This window comes from Martes martes (genome assembly GCF_963455335.1).
Source record: "Martes martes genome assembly, chromosome: 15".
NCBI lineage: Eukaryota > Metazoa > Chordata > Mammalia > Carnivora > Mustelidae > Martes > Martes martes.
The window spans coordinates 6,494,102-6,516,715 of NC_137903.1; the positions used below are offsets into that span (position 1 = coordinate 6,494,102).

A 22,614-nucleotide genomic window follows, 5' to 3' on the forward strand; every position below is an offset into this window, starting at 1 on the left:
CCCATCGCATGTGTCCCTGCATCAGACCTCCTGGGAAGGGCTTGGGGACACGCGGTCAGCTTCCACAGCACCCAGTCCCCTCGGGAAATCAGCCACTGTCACATGTCCTCACTCAGCGGCTCCCTGGCCGGGTGCTGAGCGATCGGATTTCCAGAGTCCAAGACTCCCCCGGCAGAGCTCCAGAGAGGCGCGCGCGCAGACTCGACCACCAGTTCCTTTACTTACTTTGAGACATGGAACGGTTGCCCAGGCCAGAAACTCCCATTAGCCCGACAGGCCCGAAAAGCATGTTTTCTCTGAGGCAAGTGATGTGGGAAGGCACGTGGTTAGACATGGTTCGGTGAGCCTGGAATGGAGAAATGGAGTAAGTCCACTAATCGTGCGGCAGAAATGTTTCCCGGCCCCTGGTTCCACGATAAATGGGTCCCTTGGATGTTCGTAGGGACCTTGTTGGGCCCATGCTGTCCCGGGGTCTGTTTGACAGGCTCTGCCAGGGTCTGCCTTTGTCACCGACTTGTGTAGCTTCCCGGCTCACCATCCCTGCCCTTCTCCACTGCCCTGGTGAGCTCACACTTCCAACTGATGTCATCTTTCCGTTGGCTTCCATCTCACGGTCTGCTGTCGTGGGGCCTCTTCTGTCTCTGCAGGTGACTTAGTAGACCTCTGATTTGGTCCACGATGATGGCACTTTGTGGCTTTGCCCTTAGGGGGCAGTCTTATTCCCCATCTCCCCAGGCCCTCCATGTGTCAGGGACCCTAAGCCTGGCATTGTCCCCAATCTGCATATGAGGAAACTGATGTCGAAGAGCCTTAAATATTTTTGCCCAAGATCACACCCCCCGTAAGGACACCTGTGTGCTGAGGTGACACCTGGTGGAGAAACCAGCTTCCTTCTACTGAGTAATGAGAGCTGAGCTGGAGAAGCGTCTTCCCCAGGGGGCCCATGGGACCTTGTGACTCATTTTGAAACTCCATCCCTGCTAATTGCTAGTGTGGGTTCCCTCTCCAGCTGGCCCAGACAAGAGGTGATCTAACAGGTCTTTCCTCAGACTCATTCTTTTGATGCCAGGCTTGGGAAAGGGATGCTTCCTGTCTTATTTTCTCTACCCCTGCCTGGTGTCTGTTTCGGGCGTGCTTGCGATTTGGATAGAGCCTGTAAGCACAGCGTTCATTTATGTCGCCTGGGAAGCTGGGTGCACATTCACAGTGGTCAGCCTCTGTGTCATTTGGTTCCCTCGTGGCCGGCCCCTGATATCTGAGTGCTCACATCACCTCACCGTCTGCGTGTCTGTCTCTGTGTAGAGAACGGAGAGGGGCCGAGTGCAGACGTGCCACACTTGTCTCCAAGGAAATGGAAGAGTCTGCAGATGTCTGACGGCCGTCCTCATCAAGGTTAAGAACTAGAGCTCTTGCCCAGTGGCTGAGGGTGTAGGAGAGGTCACAGCTGATGATGAGCCATGGGCGCAGTATAGGTCCAGCCTGACATTCTCAACGGATTCCTCAGTGTCTGGGCTGCCCTCCATGGTCAAAATGTTGACTTGTCCCCTCTGCCTGCAAACACTTTGACTTTCCCCGCGTTAGTGTGCATGCTGGAGGGAGCCCTTCGCTAAGAAGAGAAGACCTGGGTCCTCGACCTGGCTCTTCCCTACCTGGCTGTGGGGTCATAGGCAGGTTATTTTGCCTCTCTGAGCTTCACTATCAAGAGTTGGATCAGGGGGCACCTGGGTGGCTCAGTGGGTTAAGCCTCTGCCTTCTGCTCAGGTCATGATCTCAGGGTCCTGAGATCGAGCCCCACATCGGGCTGTCTGCTCAGCGGGGAGCCTGCTTCCCCCTCTCTCTCTGCCTGCCTCTCTGCCTACTCTGTGAAAATAAATAAATAAAATCTTAAAAAAAAAAAAAGAGTTGGATCAGGTGATCACTTTCACCTCGCCCGCCGGGATGCTCTGCGCTGCTTGGGCGTGTGGGTCACCTGTCCTTACGTAGGTCCTGAGAGCCTCCTGGGCTAGAGGCCAAGCGGGTTTGTGCGTTGTCATCTTCTGATTCTTTCAGGTGGGATGGGACCTGCTTGCCTGTCTATGCTTGGTGAGTGTTGGGATGCTTTCTGCCCAGGGTGGGGGTGGGGATTGCAGAGAAGGCATGTTTTTAGGGATTTCCTGCCCTCCCAAGAACTTCTTAAGTGCAGGGCCATTGTGGTAAGCCTAGCACTTACTCGGGGACCTGGCCCATGTGGTGTGTTTTCCATTATTGTGGCTGTTGGCTCACTGGATGAGTGAGCGTGATTTGTGATGATGTCCTCAAATCAGGAAGAACTAAGTACTTAGCAGTTGGATCAAATGAAGTCTCGTTTGATACTTGTGGCTCTCACATTCCCTCCTTCTTTTCTGCTCTTGTCCATTTGCCCATTTGAAGACACAAGGAGAGCCTTTCCCAAGCTCCGGAACGCCTCAATGGGAGTCGTTCACTTCAGTGGTACCCTCAGCCGGACCTGCTCAGGGGCCTGATTCCAGGACAGACCATAGCCAGATATTTTACGATCATCTCTCACTGAGATGTAAAATATATCTTTTCGGTTATGTTAACAAGCATCTAAAAATGCTGTCATCTTGAACTGATGCCAGCAGGTAATGAATCTCAATTTCCCTGGACTCTTGGTTGAGATTTGTGCTGTGAACCCCACTATTAAGTGGCTTTGTGAGCTCCCAGTCAGTTCATTTTCTTCAACTCCCAGCCAGACCCGAGTAATTAGCTTTGCTGTGTATATAATAATGATCATTTATTATAACCTTGGAGTCCCACTACAGTGCTATTTGCTAGGGAGTGGGCTTCCAAATAAGAAAGATTAGTCTTGAACTTCATCCAGAGGGTTTTTCTATGAAAGGCTCTGAAAGGCCTCAGTTTCACATGGTATCTCTTGTATTCCCGTAGCTGGGTTGGGCTCTCCTAAGGCTCTCCTAACATCCTACAAAGGCTCCTTCGTTCTCATTGTGTGTCTACCATGTTCAAGGAACTGAGTAGGATCCATAAGGGTATTAGACATGGACCCTTTCCAGCAAAATTATTTTTAATGGCATTATCTGCACACATGGGTCTATTACAGCTCCCACAGAAGTGCATTAGAGTTATTTATCTCTTTTCCCCGATGGGCTAAGCCTTTAGGGGCAGGGACCCTGTCTTCTCTCTAATTCTGTTTCATCTGTTTGGGAAGGTAGAAGAAGAGAGGGACCAAACTCATGAGAGTAATTACATGCAAAGATGGTAATGAGAACAGCTAAAAATAGTAGCTAACGCTGGTATTGAACACCTGCCATTTGCTGGGCCCGTTTGATGTTCTGTATGCTTATTAACTGGTCATAACCACTCTGTGACGTAGGTACCATCCTTAGCCTCGTTTCGCAAAAGAAGATTGAACAACTTGCCCAAGACCTCACATCCCATCAGAGGTGACGTCAAGGACTGAATCGGGTCTGTCTCCCTCAAATAAGTAGGTTCTTCCCACCACTGTGTTGCCGTGTGTCTACTCATCTCTTCAGGCTGCTCAGAGAAAAGCTTCTCTATAGGAAATGCCTCATTAACCCAAGGTCTTTAACTTCTAGCCTGTACTCTGTCACCGGGATAGCACATCACAGGAGAACTAGTTTCCTGCCCAAAGAGTAGCTTTAGTTATTCTGGAAACACAGACGTCAAATCTAATTGCATAAGAAAAGGAGGCAGGTAGAATGGTAGAACCAGAATTCAGGAGAAAGAACTTTAGGAACGATTGAGTCTGCTCCCGTGGTTGGTTGGGTTTTGGTAACAGAGGACAGGAGAGGCCCAGTGACTGTCCCAGGGTCGCCCACACAGATACTGATGGAGCCAGGACCAAACTTGGTCCAGTCTTCCTCCTACCATGTCATGATTCTAGGACCCCTTTATCGTCTGCTCGTTTTAAAGCACGCACATTAGGAATTATGTACATTGTGTGAGGATTTATGAACAACTGCGGTTTTGAAATGTGTTACCTATATCCATAGGTGATGTCTGAAGATGAGGGATTGCTCTATTTTCAGACTAATCCTGTTCTGTCTGGAAACATGGAGAACTTGTCAAGCTAAGTTATTAAGGCCCTTGCAAGGTTGTGTTGTGTTTTGTTTTTTAAGAAGTCTCCAGGGCTGCCAGGAGCATGAATAATGGGAAAGCTTACAGACTTTGTGATGTGTCTAGGGAGTCAGTGCCAATACAAATTCTTCCTCCACTTTTGGGTTCCTGGGGAAGAGCTTCAAAGATGCCTTATCCATTTCTGGGCTCTAAGAGGAGACGGGACAGCGAGGATAATTATCCCAACTCTCTCTCCTGTTCTTGGCACTGCTCCAGGCAGTCCTATCTCTGACCCAGTTCCCTGCCGGCAGATTTTTGGAATGTCAGAATGGCTGTAACTTTCCCTGGAGGACTGGCCATTTGCACTCATTAGATAAAGGACACGCTTCCCCCATTCCGTGGTCTGCGAGCCCTTTACCATTTGCAGGTGGTGGAGACTGACTTTCTCTGATTATATCACTTGGAGTGGCAAGGAGGACGTGGGGCATGGAGGTGTACGAGTTGGGTTTCATCACCACCGAGCTAGCTGAACTTGGGGGGTGGGGAGTAACGTCTCTGAGCCTTAGTGTTTATCTTTTAAGGTTGCGATCAATTCTGAAAACGTGAAGGAAGTATTATAGAAACATTATTAAATGAAAGGAAGACTTTTCTTCTGTATCCGCTGGAGAATTTTTTCGTGAGAATAGAAAAGGAAGCAGCTAAAAATGACTTGCCTGTATCTTTTCTTTCTCACTTTGTGTTATTCTAGGTCCTCCAAAAACCAAATACCAAGACGGAATTCAATGCTTGTTCGAGAAGGTGGGGAGGCCCTGGGCGAGGGGGTAGCTCTCACAGTTCCGTGTGGGGCTGTTTCCGGGTGAAGGAGAGAGCGGGGCAGGAGAGAAGGGTGGGAGACCGTCTCTTAGATGGAGGTGTGCTCTGAGGAAGCTGTGGCAAGGCTGTCAGGGAGTCCTGGTGCCAAAGCCAGGTGCGGGGGGCCTCCCATGGCTGCCAGGGATGGGCCTGCCCCGGGCGTCCCTGCACACTCCTTAGCTGGGGGCGTCCCCGAAGCAGGACCCTCAGCACACTGCTGGTGGGTTTCAGAATGCCCCAGGCGGGACCCGTGGTCTTACTCCCTGTGATTGGAGGTCTTGGGGGCACATTCAGCTTCCTCTCTCCAGGAAGTTTGGACAAGCCAATAACGTGATGCAGAGCCTTCCCTCAAGTTAAGCTGCTCGATTCGCGTTGATTTTTTAAATTACCTTGGCGTGAGGAATTCATAAGAAGGGAGGAGACGTGATGGGGGGAAAGGCATAGAGACAGGTCGGTGAGCTCTGGCTCAGAGGCCTCCTGAAGGGCTCAACGATGCTATGAGTGTCCTTGGCAGGTGCAGAGGGACAGGATTATACGCGTACAGGATGGGAGTCTGGCAGAAGGCCGGACAGTCACCCCTAGGGTACTCCCCGTCCGCTCCCATTCCTTTCTGTCTGCGGAGCTGGCGAGGGGGTCGGTCTCCAGCTCCCCGGGCCTCGCCGATGGGCCTCCCTGTTACCGCGCGGACTCTCCGTGGTGCTGGGGAGGCCCCGCCTGAGCCTGGACCTCAGGCTGACGGAGGCTGAGGACCAGCTCGTTCCGTGCTGCCGGTCGTCCTGGGCTGTTAGCAGTAAACGTGGCTGTGAGGTGCCCTCTGCCTCAGAGAGGGGCTGACGGCTTCGGGTGTGCGCCCCTCTCCTTCCCCCCCTGTCTTCCCCTTGCTTCTCCACCGCGCTCGCATCTGGACTTGAGATGTCTTCATTTTCGGGTCTGTCTCGGAGACTGTAGCCCGTTCCGGACAGTGGTGGCAAGACTAAAAATGTCCTCGTGCAGCTTCCAAGACTCCAGAGATCTTTATTTCTAAGCATTGAAACAAGAAGTGTTTTCAGGTAGACGTGGGAGCTGTGGGAGCTTCTGGAGCCTGTGAAACTAAGTCTGGCTGTAGGGACTCTTCATTAATGACGTCGCTGTCCCGTGCTTGAAGCCAACTTTGATTCCTAACCGCGTGACGGCGGTAGGTCATTCGTTCCTCTTCCTGTTTTCCTGCTCTTATTAAGAATATTTTTTTTCCCTGAATTTTTTTCCTTCAAAGAATGTTTATTTCTGTGTAGAAAAGCGAGAAGGGGGTGATTCGTGTGTGTGGTCTTTGTTTTTGTTTTTTCCTCTGGAACATTTGAAAAAGAGGAGGTCTGTGAAATGGTTTCGGAGCAAGAGAGAAGACATTGTTCCTTAGGTCCGCCGGGCTTCCCTCTGAGGGATGCGGTTGACAGTCCCGCACTGATGCTCGGTTGTACCAGAGAATGGGCCCTGGTTTATAAATCGGAACTTAGCTCTCATCTTGACCAGGCTGTAAACTAGGGGGACACCATGCTGGGGTCTCTGCACGGCTCAGGGTCTTATTTGAAAGATGGTGACCTGGAAGGGATTGAAGCATCCACTTTGCCCCCAGGTGCTTTGACTTATCTTGGTAATTTTCTGATCCCTTCATCAATTTAATGGACATATGCAAGGATTCCTGCAAAATCCGTGAAGGGATTGGACCAGATTTTAATGCAATTTTCAGAAAAGGAAAATAAGTAGGTGGACAAGTTGTTTATTTTTTGGTCAGGATATCCTCTAGGGGTGCTGGGTATCTCTTCTAAAAGTATTTTCTGAAATGTTGAGGTTTCGATCGAAAAGCACTTGCTCTACCAGAAATGGGGAAAATCTTAAATGCGTAAAAAGAGAGTCAAGAGATGGCACTACCGAGATGACAGGCGTTGGAATTATCTGACAAGGATGTTAGGGCGCCGTCACAGAGATCCTTCCATGAGCAGTTACACTCTTGACACAGAAGAAGTAGGAAGGCTCAGTAGAAAGAGAAGAAAGAAGATATTATTTCCCAAATGGAAATAATAGCACTAAAACCTACAACTGCTGAAATACAGTCCAGGTGAATGGGCTCACCAGCGAGCAGAGGTGCTCTCTCTCCACACGCTGCTGACTGACCTGAATTAAGACCGGGCAGGATACGTGCCCATAAATAGAAATGTGATTTAATATAATATTTAACTATTTAGTATTTATATTACAAGTTGCCCCAAATCAAGCCATATTTGAAATCTGTTTTGCTGTTCAAAGGACTCCCAGGTGAACATTTACACTGCATGTTTAACACAGGCATCCAAATGATGAGTCACTTTGCCTTGGAAAAATCTCAGTGTGTGCAGTGGAAGATGGCCCGATGTGTGCCAGTAGGCGCTTATAGGGCTGCTGGAAATACGATCCGCTAGTCCTTGCTGGGCTAAGAGTATCAGCCCTGGAATGCAGAAATGGACGTGTCTCTGCCGATCGGACCTCCTATGAATCAGTAAGGGATTCAGGCCAGAGGACCCGGTTTCGAGGGGGACACTGGCAAATGGCGTGGGTACAGACAAGGTCAGCTAGGGTAGTGAGAAGTCTAGAAGCCTGGTCTGGTGAGAATTCTGCTAAGCCGGGGATGATTTAGTAGGAAGAAGAGGGCCTGGCCTGGCTGTATGTCTACATCTGGAGGGGTCTCGTTGAGAAAAAGACTCAGGCTCCTTGTGTCGGTGTATGCGCTGAATGGGCCATTTGTACGTGAAAATCTCGCACGGCCGAGCGTGGCCATTCCAGGAAGGCAATTTTTGAAAAACTAGTTCTTGAAGCAGAGTTTTCTTGTCTGAGACAGCGTCGGTGTTGAATGCTTGTAAGCCAGTCGACAGGCCACCTCTGTGGGCCGGATTGGGATTGACTCAGACTTTGGGGAGGAAGTGGCCCGCGCGGGCGGTGCTGTCTGCCGGGCGCGTCCGGGGTTGTGTGTGAGCAAAGCTGCTGGACACATGCTGCTTCATGTCTCTGAAGGGCCTGAACAGGGTCTCCCCCGGGCCCTGGCGGAGGCCTGTCTTCCCGCCCCGGTGCTTGGAGGGCCACCACCCTGGGTGCAGAGAGCACTCATGAGACAGCCATGGAGTCAACAAAGGCTTTCTTGCCTTCACTCTGCTTGACTCTCTTTCACGGAGGGAGGAGTGTGTTCTTCCCTGGTTGTCCTGGACAGCCCTACCTCTGTGGCCAAGGCCAGTGGAGGTACGGCAGGGGTCCCTGTCCCTGCACCTGGTGGTGGGGGGCCGGGGGGGGGTTCCTGGGAGGGTGCGGCGGCTGCTGTCCTGGTGCTTCTTCAACGCCTGGGGGTGCTTCTCACTTCATCAAGCACCTGGGGTCTCCAGGACAGCCCCGAACCCTCTGTCCTTGTCTTCACGCCCAGCTGCCCTGGGGTCTCCTTGGCGTTCACAGTTAGGTTCACGGGCAGCAGGACTGTCGTCTTGGGTAGCTACAATGTACTAGTAACCTCACCAGGCGTGGGTGCCGCCTCCTCCCCTCTAAGGAAGGGGGATGGGAGCTGGCTTTCCCACAGCTCTGCCTCCTTCTCCCTTGTGTTCCCCCTCCTGCTCCCACTCCTCTGGAGTGACGTGTAGTCTCTTTTGCTCCCCTTGGTGATCTCTCCGTGAAATTTTGCTTTGGAGTCCACTTGTGGTCCTCGGGGGGGTGGTGGCCTTGGCTCCCACCTGTCCTCTGTGTCCCGGAGGGAGACTCTCCTTAAAGTGCTCCAGGAAGCTGCCCAGACTAGACAGGACATCTCCCACTTGTCCTTTGGAGCCCTCAGCCCCAGGCCTCTCAGAAGTCAGGCCAGGAGCCGACGCATGTGTTTGCGTAACGATTAGTAACTTACGTGTGCCCTGGTTCTGTAGCGAAGGACAAGCCTAACTTATTCATTTACAGCTTCTTTTATTGCAGAAAAAGGAGTGGACGTGGGATGAGAGCAAGATGCTGGTGATGCAGGACCCCATCTACAGGTAAGAGCCCCGTCCCCCGCCTGCTGGGCCCTGGAGCTGTCGGGCTGGTGGGCCAGATAAACTCAACTACATTTCTGCTGCTCTTCCCTTCTGGACCTGCCGTTTCTATACGTGTAAGTACAAGAAGCACATCCACGTTCTCTTTCAGGCTGAGAGGGAAATTCTTCTTAGGCTCAATTGCACTATCTAGAAACGAAGGAGGTTTTCTGCTTGGTGTTTAGTCCTCATCTTTTGGCGGTCATTTGAGACTTTTCCAGCTCGCTTTAGTTTTATCTTGAGTGAAATTTTATAATTGCCTGTCTGTTCACCTCTGCCCCTTCAGAAACCGAGCGCAGATAAAGGGTTTGTGATCTTCTGGGAGAGCAGAAAGTCACACGTATAATCCCTAGAAATTGCATTCAGGAGACCAGTAGGATTCCTCAGAGGTTAGATGTGTGTTCCCTGGGCAGAGGAATATCTGGGGGTCACAATCCCGAGCACCAAGGTCCCCCTTGCACCCACCACGGGACCTCGATCTACCCGCATCCCTCTGGTGTCCTGGACTCTGCTGAGCGAGTCCCACCCAGCGCACCCCTACCTCCTTCCTGTTTTCTTCACCGGCAGAATGGGTATCAGCTCTTCCTTTGGGATTTGGGGGAACCCAGAGTCAAATGACTTGCGTCGGTCGGCAAAACGGATAAAGGTTGGGACTCCATTGCCGAGTGGGCAACATGGTGGCCCTGCCTTCTAGTCAGAGCGGTTGCCTGGGGAAGGGAATTTCCATTCCCTCAAGGAATTACATGAACATGAACACACTCGGGCCGGGTGTTGTGCTGGGTGATTCAGTGGGTGACTCGACTGAGTCAGTCGAGGTCCCTTACTCTTGGGGGGTGGTAGTCTGGAGGGAAGCACGTCACTGAGACGCAAGACCATGTGTCTGACAACGTGAATTTCTTTCTCTGGGTTCTTGTTGTGCTTTCAAATGTTTGTGGAAACAAGTGTTATCGTCTGTTACTGTCACTTCAAGTCTTTTGCTGGTAGACTATGAGGCTCTTGCAGGGGGAGAACTGTGCCCGACTCGCTTCCGTATTCCCAGCCCCCAGCCAGTGTCTGGCCTAGATGCATCATTTAATAAATGTGCGATGGGTGGTTGGAGAAATGCACTCAACTAATATCTGAAAATTAACTTAAGTGTTACGGTGATTCACAGGAGGGAATGATCACTTTCTACTTGAGTGATAAGGAAAGGCTTCGGGAAACAGATCACATCAGAACTGGGCTTGCAGGATGTGAATGGACGAGCCCCTGTCATTCTCCTTTTGTAAAAGGAAGAATTTCTGGGTGTGTTGTTGTTTTGTTTTGTTTTGTTTTGTTTTCCCACAGTGGCACCATACGCATACAAAGCCAGCTCATTGTGAATGCCGGGGACTTGAATCAACCTTTTCTGGGTTGAAAGAAAAGACTTTCCCCAAAGTTTTAACAACATAATCCATACAGGATATCAATTTTAGGTCTTTATTTTAAGGTGTAATTGACCTACAAAAATGGAGCATATTTAACGTGATTAATTTGGTGAATTTTGACCTGCGTTCACTTCTAAAGCCATGACCTCAGTCATGATGATGAGTCTCTGTCACCCCCACAAGTTTCCTCGTGTGTCCATTTGTAATCCTTCCCTCCCGCCCTTTCCCCCTTCCTGTCCCATCCCCCTCCCTCCTGCCTCCACATGCCCAGGCAACTACTCTTCTCCTTTCTGTTGTTCCAGATGAGTTTGTGTTTTCTTAAAATTTTGTATAGAGTTGTACAGTGTGTCCTTTTTCTGGGCCTGGCTTCTATCATTAAGCATCATTATTTTAAGGATCACTACTTGTCATGTATGTATCAGTAGCTTATACGTTTTTATTCCTAAATAGTATTCCATTGCATGAGTATAACTCGATGTGCTCAGCCATTCGTATGTTGGGGGACATTTTGGTGTTTCCAGTTTGGGGCTGTCACAACAAAAGCTTATATGACTCTTCAATACAGGTGTGTATATGGACATACACTTTCATTTTTCTTGGGTGAATACACAGGAGTAGAATGATTACATGGTAGGGGTTTTTTTTTTTTTTCTTGGTTTTTGTTTTTGTTTTAAAAGTTTTTATTTATTTGAGATTTATTTGAGATTAAGAGAGAGAGCACAAGCAGGGGGAGCGGCAGGCAGAGGGAGAGGGAAAGCAGGCTCCCCACTGAGCAAAGAGCCCAATGCAGGGCTCGATCCCAGGACCCCACCACCATGACCTGAGCCGAAGGCAAACGCTTAATTGACTGAGCCGGCAATGTGCCCCTATTTTTGTTTTTTTTTTTTTAAATGAAACTGCCAAACTTTCCCAAAGTGATAGAACTGCTAGTGGAGTTTGAGACCTCCAGTTTCTTCATATTTTTGCCAGCATCTGGTATTGTTTGTTTTGCTTTGTTTTGTTTATAGCCCTTCAAATACATGCATATTAAGATCTCACTGGGGGTTTAATTTGCATTTCCTAATGACTGATGACCTTGGGCATCTTTTCATCTTCCATGCCATTCGTGTATCTTTTGCGAAGCATCTGTTCAAATCTTAGCCCATTTTTGATTGGGTTGTTTTGTTTTCTTACTGAATTTTGAGAGTTCTTTATAGATTGTGAATTCGTATCCTTTATCAGGAGTGTGGTTTGCAAATATTTTCTCCAAGTCTGGCTGGGTTTCTCTCTCTCCTTTTAAAGATTTTATTTATTTATTAGAGAAAGAAAGCATGTGAGAGAGAGCACAAGCAGGCGGAGCCTCAGAGGGAGAGGGAAAAGCAGACTCCATGCTGAGCAGGGAGCCCGAAGCAGGACTCGATCCCAAGACGCTGGGATCCTGACCTGAGCAGAAGCAGACGCTTTACCGACTGAACCACCCAGATGCCCCTCAGTTCGTTTCTTTAATATGCTACGAGGGATCTGTCAAAGCTTTCGTTCTTCCTCCTGCAAACAGGCGTCCAGTGGTTCCAGACTCATTTGTTGAAAGACTGTTCTCCCCCTGCTGAAGGAGCTCTGGTGAAAATCTGCCCTCCCTCTCGGGCTAGTTTGGTTCGGTTCGAACTCTTTGCTCTGGTCAGTCAGTTGCTGATCTTGATGCCAGAATCCAGAGTCGTGTTTGCTGCAGCTTCATAAACATCTCAGGTCCGGTCGTCTGTCTTCTGGCTGTTCTTCTTTTTCAAAGATTTTTTTCAATGAGCACCAGTAAGATGTCGCTTTTGCCTTCCCTTTACTTTTAAGAAGAAACATGCTTTTTGGTGTGGGGTGAAAAACGTCAAAGAAATCTTAAACTTTAAAGTTAAGTGTAAGTGTCCTAAGCACATTTTCATCCAGGTCCCTGGCATGCCAAGGCTGTTGGACAGAAGAGGACTCGGCCTAAAAAGTGAAGGCTTCGTGTTTAATTTCTCCTTATTTCAGATTTCACTTCCTTGGTTAATGTGCTTACTTTATCCTTTCTGCCTTAATGGGCATGCTTTTTTCCCTCCCAAAGTGAAAAAACAGCACTAGAGTGGTCATACCATTATAGAAGTCCCTGTGCCTTTGAAATGCAGTTCCCCTGCCTTGGTGTCTTCTCAGTCTTCCTGGGCACTGGAGGAATAATCAGTCCCCCGAAGATTTCTGATTCTAGGGGCCAGATGTGCAAATGAAAATCCTTCTTTTTAACCAAAGGCAGTAAATTAATTGACCTGAAGCCTTCAGGGGCCAGGCTGGCAGTAGTTCTCCGGTTTTGAGTGTAAATGAGCAAACCAGGGAGGGTCCCCATAGGCTGTCCAGCCAGTCCTCAGAAATGTCATTAATTAACATGCAAGTAGTTGGTGAGATCCGATAGGAGAAGAAGTGCGGTCTGGTTTGGGGACCTTGTCTTTGAGCCACGCTTTGATGTTGAGCAAGTCCGAGATCAATTATTCAGGGCTAGCCGGGGAAGGGAGGCAAGGATGCGTGGAGAGCTCTGATGTGTGGTGTTCGCTGTGCTAGGCACCGAGGAGAACAGTGGTTAATCAGTCTGGGTCCCATCGGAAGCCAGAACTCATACCGTGACTTAAACAGAAGAATTATGAACAATTATTCAGATGTAACAAAACAGTACCTTTAAAATGTAAAGAGTACTCTGGGGGTGCATGGCTGGCTCCGTTGGTTAAGCATCTTGACTCTTGCTTTCAACTCAGGTCATGATCTCAGGGTCGTGAGATGGAGCCCCACGTTGGCCTCTGCGCTCAGTGGGGAGTCGTCTGCTTGAAGGTTCTCTCTCGCTGCACCTACTCTCTGTCTCTCTCTCTCTAAGTACATAAATCTTTAAAAAAAAAAAAAAAAAAGGGAAGTTAAGTGCCAAATCTTAGAATGTATCCCCTCATACTTTATTTTTGGGAAAGTGGGCTAGAAAACCCCCCCGAGGCAGCATTTCTAGAGGCTTGCAAAGAAGCGAAAAGAGGCAGCCACCCTACAAGAGGGCGAAGGCTGAAGCCAGGCTGGCGTTCGGGAAGGGGACTATACCGTGAGTCCTCCAGGAGCTTCACCAGAGGAGGGGGAAGAGTCCGCCGATCTCTCGGTAGGGAAAGAGGGGAGAATCACGGTGCCACAAACTGGAAATGAGCGGTGGCAACCAAGCAACTGTACGTTTTTAAAAGCGATAATACCCCTTTGAAGGCAGAAGGACAAGGTCCCGTGGGGATTAAAATAGAAGGTTTTAAAAGTGTGTGTAATTTCTAAGCATTATTTTCCTAATGGAATCAGATACTACCCTAACCTGTAATACACAGGCGGCATCCCGTAATTAGGAGGGAAGTTAGACTATGTAGTAATTACTTACCACTGTCATTTTGGGGAGCCACAAAAGCTCTCGGGATTCTTAAAGGTCTCCAACATCCAGGCTGTCCCTGCAAAATCAGATCAAGACCTCCCCGACAGAGGCGATCCTGCTGTCTAAGCTCCCTCCCTTCGAACCTCTGCATGCCCGAGTCCCCCCTCAAACCCCGGCACACGTTCCCGTGGCTCCCTTGTCAAGGGAACATGGCAGGGCCCCGGGTACCGGAGTCCTGGAAGGTCTGAGGAGGAGGAACAGACCTGGATGCTCGTACACCCAGGTCTCCTTTGTGCTCTGTGACGTTCAAGGACAGGGCGTCTGACATCGTCCGTGTGTTTGTATCATTGAGCCTCCTCCCTCAGGAGCCTCTGCTGGGCTCGGAACCGAGCTCTCTCCCCGACGCCTGCTGTCTTTTCTGAGCCAGCTTGTCTGAGGGATGGGAGGCGAGTCGTGTTTCATGTAGAGATGATGCTTTTATTCCCTCTAGTGCCAGAACATTCCATGGTCAGTGCCTCTTCATACATATGCATGAGTAGGAATTACTCAATTTTACGCATGGTGAAAGTTACGAACTAAGAGGGGAAAGGGCGTATCTTTCATGCTATCTGGCTTCGGTTCGTTCCCCAGGGCCGCTCTGCAATCCCTTATTCACCCCGGTACTAATTCTACTCTGTGCCGCATCCTTCTCTCCCGCTTCTACCTGTGGGCTCCGTACACCCTCCCTCTCCCTAGGTGACCCCCACCTTCCATGTCGTGGCCCACCGTGGCTCTGTTCCCTGCCCTCCTGTGTTCTGGGCGTGGCTCCATTTGTGTCTTCCCCATGGGCCGTGGCCAGCCCTTCCCCAGCCTCCCCATCTCTCCCTGCCAACATGTTCTCCCTCGTATCCTGAAATAGCCTCCCTCAACCCTGCCACCCCGTGCAGGAGCACATCTGTCAACCCTCAGCTCCCTCCCAGGCCCGGTGCCTATCACCCGGCAGCTCCTTGCAGTTTGACTTTGATTTCCAGCGCTTGACAGAGACTGCACGCTCCGTGTTTGCTGGCGCTCGCCCGCCTCTCCAAGACCCCGCACACCTCCTGCTGCTTCTGTGGTGTCCCCCACCCCCTGCCTTTCCATTCTCCTCTTATTTCGGTGTCTCTGCCTGTCTTTCCTTTGCTTTCCATCTTACATAGTCTTGTTACTTCTTTATCTGTTCCCATCCTTTAGCTTTCCTCGGAAGCAGGTTCTGCATAACCTGCATACCTCGTTGTGGGCTTGGCAGAGTCCCCTGTGCTTGGGAAGCCTCAGTATTCACACAGGACTCGGGGCGGCTGGGTGGCTCAGTCGGTTAAGCGTCTGCCTTTGGCGTGGCCCTGATTCCAGCGTCTTGGGATCAAGCCCCACATCGGGCTCCTTGCTCAGCGGGGAGTCCGCTTCTCCCTCCACCTCTGTCTGCTGCTCCCTCTGCTCGTGCTCTCCTTTCTGACAAATAAATTAAAAAAAAAAAAAAAACCTTTAAAAAGAAACAAATTCAATCAGGGCAAAAGAATGGCAAATTGCATCATAGTAACTCTAAGTATGAAGGCAAGAACCACTGTGTTTTGTGCTCGGCTGTATCCCTGGTGCCTGCAAGGGGCCACGTAGTAGGGCTCCACAGATGCGATGTGACGAAGCTGGGGCGGCTGGGTCCACTCGTTGGTGCTGAAACGTCCATTTCAGGCAGCCAGTAAGCTTCCTTATTTTCTCGGTGGCCTTCTGCTCTGCCCTTCTTGGCAGCCTGAATTGCAAAGCTGGTAGGTAACAAATAGCAGAAAACCGAGGGGTCACCAGCATGATTGAAGCTGGACCTCTGGCTCAGGGTCTCTGTGCCCAGCCTTAGACATCTTTTACAGAAATGATGGAAGATGCAGTTAGGCCAACTTTAGAAAATGTCACCTAATTAAACTCTGTCTACCGGGGAGGAAATCACCCTGTGAAGGGAGCACCGGGGAATAGAGAAACCAGGCCTGGTCCCTGTGCTACTTCTAAGTGACTGCTTACTTTGGAATTCTGTTTCTGTTTCATTTTCTCCTCCTCACATGGGTAAAGGGAAGGCACAAAGGGAATCTGCAGAGCACTGACGAGGCTCTGATGGGGGACTGTGGGCACAGTAAAGCCAGCACCCCTTCCCTTGACCCCTTTCGCTGCTACCAGGTAGACCCTGGCCCGGGCACCCGTGGGATGGTCTTGATCTTTTCCGGGGCGCACATACTTCTGAGAGTCTGAAGCAACTGGATCTTGTCCCTGGCACAGAGCATTCCTGTACATACTTGCAGAATTTTGAATTTGTGGGCACTTTGTGGACCACAGAAGCCTGTGGTTTATCATTTCCAAGGTAAGACCTGCGAGTGCCAGTAATCGTTGTCAGTTATCTGTGAATATTTTGCTTCTCAAGCAGGGAAGGTTTATCATTAGAGGTCCTTCTGTAGGAGGATGGGGGGAAAAAAACCTACCTTGCTTAATAATTTAGTTGTTTGAATGATTCATGGGGTTTATTTTGTCAGCCCAAGTGGCATTTGCCCGTTGTTTAGAAGCACTGCCTCTTCAAAGCAAACCAGTCTTACGTTGGTGGGTTTCCAATCACGTAAAGGGGAAGGGAGTTTGCATAGGACGAGCTTTTGGTACCCTAGGTGTTTTGGGATTCACTTGGATGTGGGAGAGTTGGCACAGGGTCTGCATGTGACACTGGGATATAAGGGCCATTGTGTAGTCACAGGTAAAATGCAGGTGGGAGCCCTTAAAACAGCCTTCACTTTAACCAGGACACTTGACTAAAAAAATCTTCCCGAGCCCTTGCCTCAGCCGCGGACGACTCCTACGCACACATCAGGACGGCCTGGCCGCCAGGATGCCCCGCCACAGAGAAGTCGACCAGCCGGGGCAGGCCCGGCCCAGCTCTGGTGGCTTCGGAGGGAGCGCCCTCCTGACTCTCTCCCCAGACAGGCTGCACCCAGACCCCATCCCCGGCCGTCTTGTCTGCATCTTGAGACGTTTTCCCTCTCTTTTCCCCTGAATCTTGCAGCTATTTCTGTTTTGTTTCTTCCTTTTTGAGCCTATAAATAGGCTCAGGTTTTGACATCAGTAGAGGAAAGGCGCTCCCGGAGCCTGCCTTCTTAGCTTGTCCTTTCCCTGCCAGACTCTTAAGGGTAATTGCTCTTGGGGTGTGTGTTTCCAAAACCCCTGCTCGGTGCTCAGCTCATTAGATCGGGGCTTCTGTGCTCTGCACCAAGCCCGCCCTGGCCACGGTTGCTGGGGATGTCTGACTTGCTAATCCCTGGCTCTCCGCAGCCTCCTCCTCGCCTTCTATCCCTCCAGGGCACCGAACACCGTGGACCTTCCCTCCTTCTGGAGATTCTCTCCTCCCACACTTGTGTGCTGGTTCCCCGTGTTCCTTCTCTTCTCTCCTGGTCTTTTCCTGCTGTGTTTTTTGAAGGCTTCCCCTCTTCTGCCCTTTGTTTCAGTCAATACCATTACCAGGATTCTCAGTGAGCCTGAGAATTCTCTTCCTTCCCTACCTGCTAAGAGGAGGGATCTCCTGTTTCCCATGGCTGCCGTTGCCCTCTGCATCCTGGTGGCTCCTAAGTCTGGGCCTCTCTCCTGATTGCTCATTTCTGCTTATCTCACCGGAAGGGCCGTCTGAGTGCTTTAGTCACCCCTCAGTGTTGACATGTTCAACACCACTTCCCTGTGCCCTCTCCTTTTCCTGCTTCTGTGTCCCTTAATCTAGTTAGTGTTTTGTCCGCCCAACTCAGGATCTTCCTCCTCCTCCTCCTCACATCCAGAGAAATGGCTCTGGAATCCATGTCCTGCTACCCGTCATCACTGCTGCTGTCTTAATTAGAGCTTCCCCTTTTCTTGCCTGGACTTCGGGCCCGCCAGTCTGGTTGCCCAGACCATGCACTGCCCAAGTCCAGGCTGCATCAACCCCCCGCCCTGTGCTTGGCATCTGACTTCCAAGTCTAACTCTCATTACTGTTTGTATGTCTGTGGGTGAGAAAATGAAAACTTGACCACTAGAAGGCTCGCCCAGTGTCTCACAGTTAGGAGCAGTGAGACCAAGACTGGAGTCCAGCTCTTCTGCCTGCAAAGGCCCCGGTCCCAGTTCTTCCTCTTCCCCCACGCCTTCCATATTGTATAGCCTCTTTTTGGCCTCCCTTCTTCTGCTCACGTCCTCCTGCAGTCCGTCCTCCCACCACCGTGACTACCAACTATGTCACTGCCCTGCGTAGTCCCCCATCAGCGCCATGAGCACACAAAGGGACAGCTGGGCTGTCCTCACCTCCCTCTTGCCCTCACCTCCTGCTGGTCCCTTGCATGTGCTGTGTTCCTGGTGCCAAAGCACATTGCACTATTTCGTAACTCGGGGCCCCCAGTTTTGTTTTGTTTTTTTAAGGGAGAGAGCATGTGTGTGAGTGGGGAGGGGCTGAGGGAGAGAGAGAGAATCCCAAACAGGCTCCCTGCTCAGCGCAGAGCCCAACACAGGGCTCAGTCATGACCTGAGCCAAGACGAGAGTCAGATGCTTAACCGACTGAGCGACCCAGGTGCCCCTCACCCTTCTCTTTGACTCCATGCCTTTCTCTGTGCAGTTTCGCTTGCAAGGGATGTTCTCCCTTCCTCCGTCCGATGGCTGGCTTTCCTTGGCTCATCCAGATCTGCTCCCCTCCAGGCCAAGTGCCTGCAGGCTGGTCTGTGTGTGCCGTCCGTGGGCTGCCTCCCCGTCACGAGAGCTCTGCCAGGTGGTACACGGTTCCTTCTCTGGGCTCTGACAGCCACCTGCTGTCCCGCTCCTGAGGCCCTGGAGTGCCAAGGGCTCCCTCGGGGACTGCGCTGTCTTCTTCTCTCCCTGTACTCTGCCCCCACCTTTGTAAATAGTCCACTAGTGCACGCACCTTGGGTGACTCCTATGATCTTTTCGTGCCAGGCCCCAGCCTGAAGTACCCCCCTCCGTAGCCCCCGCCCCCGCCCACCTCTTCAGGACGCTGCTGGGACAGCAGCTTCCGAGTGCGCCCTTCCCCAGAGCAGGCCGGCTCTGCGCCCCCCACGTCCCCAGGGCTCTGCTCCTCGGTCTGTGCTCGCCCCACTGTGGGGCACGACGAGCTCCTCGAGGTCAGTATCTGGACCGGGCTCCGTGCTGCCTCCCGAGACAATCTGCTGCGGGGCCGAGGAGTGGGTGGGCAGAGTAAGATATGTGTTTCTTAGACGAAAGTTATGCCGAACCATCCCCAGGGCTCGACACCGCCTCAGCCGCTGCTCTTGGGTAGTGGGGAGACAGCCGAGAAGAGAGAGCTTGTGGCATCACGGCAAGAAGTAAAGAATTCTCAAGCCAGGACAGTCTGGCTTCACGACCTTCTCCCATCCCCCAACCCTGGTGCCTGGCTTCCTCAGTCCCCCCAACCCAGCCCTTCCCCAGACTTCCAAAGTGAAAACAGAAGGACATTAAAAAGTGATTGGGAATTGTAATGAGATCAAGGATGTGTCCGCTCCGCCCCCCCAACCCCCCATTTTGTTCCAAGATCTGTTTGTGGCGTGGAAGTAAAGATACATGGTTCCGTATAATTAAAAAAAAAAGAAGAAGAAAAAGAAAACAGGAGATCGTGATTGAGAGGGGGCTGTCCTGGGACAGATTGTCCTGGGGTCTGTGAGGGGTAAGGGTGTTGACGCCGGCCCCACCACCACATTCTCTTATCCTTGAGTCCTGAGAGGACGTGCCTTCAAGTGAGCTATGATTCGGACCTTCTCTGATGTAGGATCGGGAGGTGGGTCAGAGGAATCAGAGACGGAAAAGTACCCGGTCATGTTGGCCAGGCACCCCAAGCCCTGGAAGGGGAGTGGGTGCCCTCTCCTCGCTTCCCGTCAGGCGCATGGGGGTTCCCATGTGCCGAGCAAGTGATGGGGGAAGCGGGGGTGGATTAGAGCAGAGGACAGAGTGTGTCATGAATCCCGGGACAGAGTGTGTCATGAATCCCATGAGTCCCAGGAAGCTCCAGGTGGGTCATTTGAGGACTGACTGCCTTTGGAAAAACTAGGATGAGCATTTATAGTATTCCTGGGTTGGTCTATTTGAAGAAACTTGGGTGGAAGGTGGGCAGTTGGGGATCGCAAAGAAACCAAGCACCTCTCCCCCGAGTGTCCCCTGGAAATCTTGCCCACGTGAGGATGAATTTATAGGCAGCCAGAGAGAACCTGTGAAGGCATCAAGGACTGGGGAACATATCTGGAGTAAGGAAATTCAGAGTTTCGAGGTGGCCTCAATGCCTAAAAAGATATTAGTCACCACGACAGTCTAGTAATCAGAGGCTATTTGACGGTCGGCAGTCAGCTACGTGGACAGGCAGGTCGTGTAGAAGTTGAGGAACCTGCTGAGACGGCTGGGGTTCAGATTCTGGCTCAGAAACTGTCATGGGTTGGATTGTGTCCCTTCAAAAAGAGAAGTCCCAGTCGTAACCCTTGATACCTGTGACCCCTGGCTTCCCCCAGACCGTGCTGGTCTGTTAAGGTCTGTTAAGACACAAGGGACGTGGGCGATGTGTCCCGGCCCTGTGGACAGCTGCGAAGTAAGCGCTTTCACTGTGGGACCAGTTCATGAGTTCATTGTTGTCCCCTCACGCCAGAGAGCAGCCTGAGAAAGCATCTGAGGGGAGCAGGCCTCACGTCCGGAATGGCTAAAACGAGAGATGGAGAAGACAGAAACGGAAGGAACTTCTGATAGAAGAAAACCGGCCCAAGTGATAAAGAGCCCTGGGAACGCAGCGGGAGGAAAAGCTAATCCAACCGAAGCAGTAATGAGAGAGAAAAATGATTACCACAAAGGTCAATTTTATCTAAAGATTCAATTAAAACTCAGAGGCATGGAGAAAATGGGACAAGCAGGGACCGGAGTGTGGACACATGTTCATGTGGCAGGGCTGCCGGGCTAAGAGAGACACACCAGTCCTTGGGTGAGATTGGGGGCGGGGGGCACTCGCTGCTCTGACCCTCATGTGGTTCTGGGAGCAAAGCCCTGGGGGCTCCCTCCAAACCAGCACCTCTCCTAAAACGGCCCCCAGGCCCTCGGAGGATAACACGTTCCGTTTGCGGGAGGGTGGCTGGGCTGCCTGGGGGCGTCCTTGCTCCCGCGGGGTGGGAGTGACGCGGGATTCTCCCAGGACAGCTGTCCTCGGCTGGTCGGACCCAGCAGGGCGGTTCTGGTGTCCCCTGTGCTTTTCACCTCGTGCTTTGCTCTCTCCCAGTGCTTTGGCCTTGAGAAGACCCACGGGGGGCACCTGGCTGGCTCAGTCGGTGGAAAAAGCAACTCTTAATCCTGGGGTTGTAGGTTTGAGCCCCGCATTGGGTGTGGAGACGATTCAAAAATAAAATCTTAAAAAAAAATAGAAAGATCCCATTGGGTTTTGTTTCTGCCCTCTGCGAGCTGCTCGGTAGCTTATCGTTCCAGCCACGGTCCATTCCGCTCGGTCCTGGGGGGTTGTCTTTTGGGTTAGGAATGCCCACGGCTCTGAGAGCTCAAGAGGAGAATCTCTGCTCCCTTCCAGCTCAAGGCCCCGCCCCCACCCACGGTGACATCAGGGGCCCAGGGGTGACTTCGCTTTGTTCTTTCACTCGCAGGCTCACAGTTTAAAAGTATTTCTTCAGCACATGGGTTACAGAATATTTGCCCATCCCCTGTCTCACCCACTCTCCATCTGCCCGTCCCAGACCTTTACAACACTCTGAGAGAGATTTTTAGTCTCATTTCAAGGATAAGGAGAGCAGGAAAAATCTGCCCGAGGCCCCATGTGTGGTCTAGAACCCCCTGCCCTGGGGTTCTCTGGTTTGGGCTGCGGCAGGCCCCTGGCCGGCCAGTGAGACCCTCCCCACAGGCTGTGAGCAGGACAGGGTGTGGGGGCCCATGTGAGGGGCTCCCCATCTATGGGTCTTGGGTGGGGGGACGTGTACACAGACTCAGGCAACCTTGCTCGAGACTCTTCACATTCTCTGTAGCCAGTAGATTCCAAAGTCAACAGGCCGTCCCCACAGAGACGAGGGCAGGGGGCGGAGCTCTCACACAGGGGGCCAAGGCCATGCCGGTTTAGAGGTCGCCCTGTCAGAGAGAAGGACGGGGACAGAGTAACCCGGAGGCTGAGTGGCAGGAAGGGATGAGCACTTGTGGACAGAAGTGCAATGTTCACTGATTCCAGTTGGTCCCAAAGAGGGGAGCCCATGGAGAAAAATCATCGTGGCTTCCCAGATTTGCATACGGGGCTCCTTAAAAGAACACGGAATGGCAGGCAGAGCTTAAAAGCAAACATGAATGCAGAGGAGCAGCCGTGATGGACCGAGCTTCCGGGTGCAGCGGGCTCTAGGAAAGGGCTAAGGACGAGGGAACCGGCGCAGGGGACGGGAGCACGGGACCCGGAGCCTCTCTCTGCCTCTGCCCGTTCCATTTTTCGACCTCCCTCCCTTTTCTTCCTTCAGTGGAGCACGATCTGATCTTCAAACTAGACATGCTAGAACATAGGAGACTTACAAAACAACATTTAAAAACCATGAGGACAAAGGTGTCCCTCCTTTAAGTGTGTCTGAGCCTCAGGTACTTAGGTTCTGAGGTCCTAACGAATGGGATGTGAGAAGGTGGCCAGGATGAGACGTTCCATGCCACTTTTTAGGAAGGAGGAAAGTCTGGATCCAGGGATCACACACTGGTGAGCTCCTCCAAGAGATCATTACACAGACAGTCCGTGAGAGCTCGGAAAAGGAAGTAGTGGTCACCAGGCACCAGTCCTAAAAACCAATGACCCAGGTATGCTTAGACAGCCCGCCCTCGAGCTCCGTCGTGCGAATCGGCTTCGAGCGTCTGAGCTG

General features: G+C 51.4%; 1 protein-coding gene across 3 annotated transcripts in view; it reads left to right on the forward strand.

The window, feature by feature from the left end:
- The window catches only part of LOC308355608 (carboxyl-terminal PDZ ligand of neuronal nitric oxide synthase protein-like), a 259,956-nt gene that overhangs the window by 188,404 nt on the left and 48,938 nt on the right, over nt 1–22,614 (forward strand). For 2 of the 3 annotated variants that reach the window (XM_080823936.1, XM_080823938.1), the window contains exon 4: nt 8,863–8,936. In XM_080823936.1, coding sequence (XP_080680062.1) covers nt 8,863–8,936 — 74 coding nt within the window. The remainder of the gene's footprint in view (nt 1–8,862; nt 8,937–22,614) is intronic. The other variant, XM_080823937.1, reaches the window with a different exon arrangement.